This window comes from Trachurus japonicus, chromosome 4 (genome assembly GCF_045865225.1).
Source record: "Trachurus japonicus isolate A0001 chromosome 4, Traja_1.0".
Lineage (NCBI taxonomy): Eukaryota > Metazoa > Chordata > Actinopteri > Carangiformes > Carangidae > Trachurus > Trachurus japonicus.
In genome coordinates, this window is record NC_140910.1 from 31,846,310 (window position 1) to 31,853,903 (window position 7,594).

The 7,594-nt window shown below is 45.1% G+C and overlaps 1 protein-coding gene across 1 annotated transcript; it reads left to right on the forward strand.

Moving 5' to 3' along the window:
* The first annotated feature begins 2,070 nt into the window (after window positions 1-2,070).
* LOC146989238 (lipoamide acyltransferase component of branched-chain alpha-keto acid dehydrogenase complex, mitochondrial-like) lies at window positions 2,071-3,491 on the forward strand. Its single transcript, XM_085775470.1, has 3 exons — window positions 2,071-2,259; window positions 2,348-2,419; window positions 3,284-3,491. Exons 1-3 carry the CDS (start codon window positions 2,092-2,094, stop codon window positions 3,449-3,451), a joined length of 408 nt encoding a protein of 135 aa, XP_085631596.1. The 5' UTR covers window positions 2,071-2,091; the 3' UTR covers window positions 3,452-3,491.
* The last annotated feature ends 4,103 nt before the right edge of the window (window positions 3,492-7,594 follow it).

A 7,594-nucleotide genomic window follows, 5' to 3' on the forward strand; every position in this document is an offset into this window, starting at 1 on the left:
GGTCAATAAAATGTTTTAAAAAATGTTGAAAAATATCAATCAGTGTTTCTCAAACCACCAGACGACGTCCTCACATGTCTTGTTTTGTCCACAAACCAAAGAGAGACTCAGTTTATTGTCATAAAGGAACAAAGAAACCAGAAATATTCACATTGAAGAAGCTGGAATCAGAGAATTTGGACTTTTTTTCTTAAGAAACTACTCAAACTGATTATTAGATTATCAAAATAGTTGATAATTAATCGATTATTGTTTGATTAATCCAGTAATTTTGTTTTTTTTTTATATCATAAATTACGGCCTTGGTCTGATGTGAGTGTTTGTCTCTGCAGGTCCTGCCGGGCTGTCTGGTCCAGCTCAACCAGGTCCAGGAGTGGCAGCTCCACCGGACCGGACTGCAGAAGATCCCTCACTTCATCTCCAGCTTCCAGAACCTCCTGGTGCTCGATCTGTCCCGCAACGGCGTCTCTGAAATCCCCAAACAGATCGGTCAGTAGCCTACCTCCCGACAGGTCAAAGACCGACCCTGTAGCCGGTCTCACCATGTGTCCTCCTGGTTCTGGTTCTGGTCTCAGGGATGTTGACGCGGCTCAGAGAGCTGATGCTGAGCTACAACCGAGTGCAGGTGGTTCCCGAGGAGCTGAGCGGCTGTGAGAGTCTGGAGAGACTGGAGCTGGCCATGAACCGGGAGCTGGACCACCTCCCTGACCAGGTACGGACCAGATAGGAGTCGACTTATGAGTAAAACAAATTATTGACTGAAAGATGCACTTAAAGGATAGTAGCATTTTTTTAAAAGTGGGGTTGTATGATCTACAAATAGCCCCTAAAAAAATACACAGTTCCATTGTTCGTTATAATATAATTTTTTCCAGCCCTTCAAAGTGCAGGAAAAACACAGTTTTTATTTGGACCTAACCAACTGCTGATCGGGGGGCGCTAACCCTGGGCGGAGGGATACGTGAATTGGTTAGGTCCAAATAAAAACTGTGTTTTTCCTGCACTTTGAAGGGCTGGGAAAAATGCAGAGAGTCTTCTACTGCAATTAAAGTACTTAGGGGCTATTTGTAGATCATACAACCCCACTTTAAAAAAAATGCTACTATCCCTTTAAAAGGTAGTTATCAAGTGTCTTAGTCACACCTTTAGTGAACTGAATCTTAAATGCCGGTGTCAGAGCCGAGTTACCATAGTACTATGTGCTGTAAACTGAATTTCCAAGTCGTCCGAGTCTTAGAGAATTTTAGTGTTGAGAATTTGTGGAATTTAGTCCAACTCTCAAACTTAAGAACTAAAGCTTTTTATCAACTTTCTCAAGTCTAAGAATCACTCCTACTCCCCCAGATATTTAAAGGGACAATTCAACATTTTGGCAAATTGGCCCATTGCCATAATCCCTATAGTCATAGCAGTAGGTTCGTTACCTTTAATTGTCGGTGCAAGCTATCTTCACCACGTTGAGGGATGTTTGATTTGCCACTCACAGTCCGAGCAAAAGGAGCGTTGTCCAGGGCAACGTAACATACAGTAAACGCATACCCTGGCTCATAATGCCTACTAAAAATCATCCAAAGTGTGGAAAATAAATAAAGGTATTTGTTTTACACCTACCATATTTTTGGGGTGTTTTAGCTCTTTTGTTTGAAACGGGAAAAAGTTGCAAATTTGCTGCTATCTAAAAAAAAAAAAAAGGTTTGACGATCAGTCGACTACGGCAAAATCTGACGAATCAGATTCGACTATGAAAATCCTTAGTCGAAAACAGCCCTAGAGACCAGCGCAGAGGCAGAAAATCACCCTTTTTCTCTACATTTCGTATGTTTGTGTCACTGAAAACATCTGGCCCAGATAAAAAAGTTCTTGGTTTGAAAGTCTGTCCCAACTGAATTTGTAGCTGAATATCCCTTTAACAGCAGATCAGACCTGTTATGTGTCAGATAATCATTAATCAGTTGTCATTGATCAGGTTTCCCAGAATCCGATCAGATCACTGGGTCTGGATCAGTCTGACCCGGTTACTTGACATCATTTATATCTAATCACCTTGGTGTGTCTCTTTGCCCTCAGGCGTCCCACAACATCGGGCTGGCGATGGACACGAGTCAGGGTCTGCTGGTGCCCAACGTGAAGAACGTGCAGCTGCTCAGCGTGTTCGACATCGCCCAGGAGCTGAACCGGCTGCAGACGCTCGGCGCCGTGGGGCAGCTGGGAACGTCGGAGCTGACGGGGGGAACGTTCACCCTGTCCAACATCGGATCAGTGAGTCCAGACGCCGCCGCTCTGAGGACGGAGACGGACTCTAGACCCGCTCTAACCACAACCTGTTTCCTCTGTGTGTGTGTTGTAGATCGGAGGGACGTACGCCAAACCAGTCATCCTCCCTCCTGAGGTCGCCATCGGAGCGCTGGGGAAAATGCAGGTGAGTTCCAGACTTTCCCACGACCCATGAACACACCACAGAGGTCAAGGTACTTAGATAAGCCAAGCCCCGCCCCCTTCCTGTGTGTGTGTGCAGGGTATATAATAAAAAAAGAAAGAAAGGTAAGTAGAGCTTAAAGGGATAGTTCAACATTTTGTCAAATTGGCCCATTGCCATAATCCAGAGCAGAGCCGCGAGCTGCTCAGAGCTACGCTACGGAGGCTCATTATGGGATTTCTTGGTTTCCCTCATCAAACTCATCAAATACACAATCCAACAACTCCACAACGCTCTGGTGGACAAGTTGTGACCTGCACATTCACCACGCTATGAGATAATAACACAACGTTACCACACAGAGTTGTTGTAGAGGGAAATTCGTGCAAAACCGCTGATGCGTGTTGCCTTCAGGGACAGTTTTTCATCAAACAGTCTCTGTATTTCCCTCTAAAACAACTCTGTCTGGTAACGTTGTGTTATTATCTCATAGTGTGGTGAATGTGCAGGTCACAACTTGTCCACCAGAGCGTTGTGGAGTTGTTGGATTGTGTATTTGATGAGTTTGAGGAAACCAAGAAACCAAGAAATCCCATAATGAGCCTCCGTAGCGTAGCTCTGAGCAGCTCACGGCTCTGCTCCGCCGTTCTAAAAATAGCTTGCACCGACAATTAAAGGTAACGAACCTACTGCTATGACTATAGGGATTATGGCAATGGGCCAATTTGACAAAATGTTGAACTATAATGTATATAGGGGGAAAAAAAATCTTCATTTGTTTTGAAAACTTGGGGCCGAATGCTAATTCCAACGCTCTATGTGTGTGTGTGTGTGTGTGTGTGTGTGTGTGTGTGTGTGTGCTCTCAGGTGCTGCCCCGGTTCGGCGCCGGCGGTCAGGTGGTCCCGGCTCACATCATGGCGGTCAGCTGGTCGGCGGATCACCGCATCATCGACGGCGCCACCATGTGCCGCTTCTCCAACCTGTGGCGGGAATACCTGGAGAACCCGGCCAGCATGGTGCTGGACCTCAAGTGACCGGACCCGACCGGATGGAACCGGATGGAACCGGATGGAACCGGACCGCCAACACTAACACACCTTCACCTCTCCCCCTTCGCCGCCATCGCCACCGCCACCGCTGCTGCTGCCTTCATCATCATCATCATCTCTTTCTTCTTTTCTCTCATTTCCTTGTTGCCTTTGAGCGAGTTGCGGCGGCGGCGCGATGCGGCGGGGGAGGGGCCAGCCTGTCAATCATGTTGTTTCCATGACAACCACTCACTCACTCACTCACTCACCCCCTTACTCTCTCACTCACTCACTCTCTCTCTCTCTCGGTTGGAGGTTTAGAGGTTTTTGTAGTTTTTGGTCCAAGTTGAACCAGGGTTCAGCTCTTCAGGTGCTGGTGGTCTGGGTCTGGATTCTCTTTGCTGGGGGGTCGGGGGGGGGGGGGTGTGTGTGTGTGTGTGTGTGTGTGTGTGTGTGTGTGTGTGTCATCAATAATTCATCAGTTCATTGATCAGTTTGGACTCTGTTATCCTGGACCGGACCAGTTTTGTTGTTTTTTTTCTATTTGGAAAATTAATCCTAATAATAATAATTTTAATCGGTGAAACTTTTAATTTGAAAATCACAGGAAGTGAGACTGAACCAGTGTGTGTGTGTGTGTGTGTGTGTGTGTGTGTGTGTGTGTGAGAGAGAGATCCAGAACCAGAGTCTGGGGGGGAGGGGGCAGAACTGGGTCCTGAGACCTGAGACCCGGGTTCACCAGAGTCCAGTTCCATCAGTTCGATCCAGATCAGATGAACCCGTCTGGGATCTGGTCCAGTTTAAAGTGGTTTTCTGAGTCCAGAACCAGGACCAACCACTCTGTGAAAGGTCCACAAAGTCTCCGCTGATCATCAGGACCAGAACTTCACATGGTTCTGGTTCTGGTCCCGGTCCTGGTCCTGGTCCGATCTGGTCCCGACTGACTGAACTGTGTGTAAATGAACCGGTGGACCTGCTGCTGGTTCTGGTTCTGGACCCGTCTGACTGTTACTGCTCCTCCAGCTCCTGAGGGGAAGACCTGGTTCTGGTTCTGGTTCTGGTTCTGGTCCTGGTCCTGGTTCTGGTCCTGGTTCTGTAGCTGCTAAGTGCCCCCCCCCCCCCTCTCTCCCCTCTCCCCTCCCCTCCCGCCACCAGCTGGTCCCTGACCTGGTTTTGGTCCTGGTCCTGGTCCTGGTCCTGGTCCTGGTCCCGGTCCTGGTCCCGGTCCCGACGTCTTCCTCTGGGCTGCTGGGTAACGATGGTGTCGTAGTTTTTTTTTTTTTTTTGATACTGACCTTTATTTTGTCTATTTTGTTTTGTTTTGTTTTGTTTCATGTGTTGAAATGTTTGTTGTTTGTTGTTTGTTGTTTGTTGACGCTGTCGTGGTTTTGTGTTGGGATGTGGATCCGGATCAGGACTCTTGGACCTGGTTCTGGTCCTGGTTCTGGTTCTGGTCCGACTCATAAACTGTGAAGTGTCTGAACCCTGGTCAAACGAGAAAAAAGAAAAAAAAAGAAAAAAAAAGAACTCAATAAAGTTGAAGTGAACCAAGTCTGAGTCGTTTGTGGTGAGTTCAGGTTCCTCAGAGAACGTGGGAGAAGTCACTTTCTGGTCCTGGACCCAGTTGTTACAAAGGGTTAAAAACTGATCGGATTTTGGATCATTGATCAGATCAAATCTTGAAAATGGATCAAACCTTCATCAGTTTGTGTCGTTCAGAGCTTTTTAGTCGGATCAGGAAAACGTTGATCCAGAACATCAGGATTATTCTGATCCCAGCAGTTTGGTGGATTCAGGAACAAAATGGGATTTAAATTAAATGTTATCTGGTCAAATAAACAACATTTATAATGTAGAATATATAAAGTTTTGATTATTTCACAATTAAAGAACTTTTTCCCAACAATTAGCAAATTTAATGAGATTTGAAGTTTAAATTTGAAACACATGGGGAAATGTTCCCAATGTATTTGACTGATGTACTGTATATTTGCATTTTTAAAATCTATTTAAACAGCCAGACCAGATGAGATCATTTCTGGCTGTTTAAAAAACACTGAAGAAACAAAAAACCAATCCAACAAAGTATAAATGAAACAGTAATCTCTTTCAATGAAAAAAACATTTTTTTAATTGCTTTATATATATACGGTGTATATATATATAATTATATACAGAACAATACAATTCTCTTTCTCTTTCTTGTTTTTGTTTTGTAGTTTTATTGAGATTTTTGGGGATTATTCTGTTATATGTATTTTAGTGATTATGTATGTAGTTGGTATATTTGTGTTTAATTTTTGTATGTTATTTATTTGAGTCTGATGTAAAGGATTTATATCCTGTATCAGATGTTTTTCATTAAAATTAAATTAAATTTCATTAAATACATTTTTTGCCAGGGGTAATAGTTACAGGGTATCCGCGGGGTCTTAAAAAGTCAAAAATTTGAAAATCTAAATTTTAGGCCTTAAAATGTCTTAAATTTGTTGAATTATTGTGTTCAAGTCTTAAATAATTTTAGACAGGTCTTAAATGTTCTTATGCCCACCATGGGCGAGCATTTCACTCGCATTTGCCCCTAAAAAAAAATACATGTGTGAACCGGGAAAATCACAAAAACAGAAAGAGCACAACCTGCGATTGGTCAAAAACTACAAATCCCACAATTCTCTGGCCTCAACAATAACAGTAGTTAGTGTAAGTAAGGGAGAGTGGAGCTGTCGGTGAAAAGAGGAAACAACGCCACGTCTGGTCCTGTTCTATGTTGTCCGTTCACACCGTCACCGTTTATTCGTTACGTCCGCGGTGTAAAAGGCCGTGACGCAAAGACGCGATTAGGCGCGAGACGCGATTAGGCGGGCGACGCGGTATACGCGACTTTTTTTTTTTGCGACGCAATACACGCGATTCTTTTATGGCGACGGGACCATCGCGTCTTCGTCTCTTTCATCGTGTTTGGTGGGAAGACCCACAAGGGGCTTCCCACCAAACACGAGGAACACTTTTTTTTCGCGCGAGCTTTGACGCGCGACCAAACGCGAGATACGCGAGATACGCGATTTGACGCTCGTTTTGACTCGTGTAAAAAAAAAAATCATTTTCACTACAACATTTTTTATTTTTATTTTTTCAAAGGAGGTTAAATCGAAAGCAACTGGACTTAGTTATTTGTCTGAAGACGTTTCACCTTCATCCAAGAGGCTTCATCAGTTCTACGCATCTGACCAGGCTGGGACTGGTCCAACTGGTCTGGAGACTCAGTATAAGTCCGGTTGCTGAGACTTTAGAGTCAAAGAGGAGCAGTGCGTCTGCGTCGCTGTGTCGGACTGTTTGGATTTAATGAAGAAGCTGCACGGTGTCCTCCCGTATTTTACCTGGGTCGCTACCGGAGCTTGATAAATGGAGAGAAAAAACAAACGCCAGGCGCACGTCGCGGTGGAACCGAGAACAGCTGAGTTTTCCTCCTCCAGCTGAACAGCTGATCTGTGATCTGTGGTGAAGACGTACAGAGACCTGCCACTGTGTCACGGTGCATTAATATAAACTCTGTCCTCAGACTGTCCTGACTGTCCCTGAACACCACACAGAGACAACATGGAGCTGTGTGAGGTTGAGTTTTATTTATCATGATAATTAATACATACTTAGTAACAAGCCTGTAAGTTCAACACATCAGTATGCTACTGTGATTTAACTAGCCTAGTTAAATAAAAAGATGTAGTTTAATACCATAATATCTAGGGCTGACCAAAGGCCAATGTCTTTACTTCATGTGTCAAATATTTATTACTTGTTGCTACGACTCATTTTAGCTTCTTTCACCAAACTCCCATGATGCACTGAGCTCCTACATCCCATCCTTCTTCTGTAGGGCTGCTGTGTGTGGACCAGATGCTGCCGTCACCATGACAACGTCCCAACGTGCAGGAGGACAGAAACTCCAGAGGTCAGAGAGGAGGTGGGTGGTCCTCCGCTCTGATTGGCTGAGAGACCCCGACTCCTCTCCCTGGACCAGGACCAGGACCAGTCATGTGACTCTGAGTGGAGGGGGGGTAAGAGGGTAAGAGGGGGGGTAAGAGGGTAAGAGGGGGGGGTAAGAGGTGGGGGTATCTGTCGGTCACGTGACCTGGAGACTCTGACTAAAAT

Bases quoted from the DNA above. Each gene is read 5' to 3' on its own strand.
- LOC146989238 (XM_085775470.1), top strand. From the start codon at position 2,092: ATGGACACGAGTCAGGGTCTGCTGGTGCCCAACGTGAAGAACGTGCAG. The intron at 2,260-2,347 runs GTGAGTCCAGAC...TGTGTGTTGTAG, and splicing joins CCCTGTCCAACATCGGATCA to ATCGGAGGGACGTACGCCAA. The intron at 2,420-3,283 runs GTGAGTTCCAGA...GTGTGCTCTCAG, and splicing joins GAGCGCTGGGGAAAATGCAG to GTGCTGCCCCGGTTCGGCGC.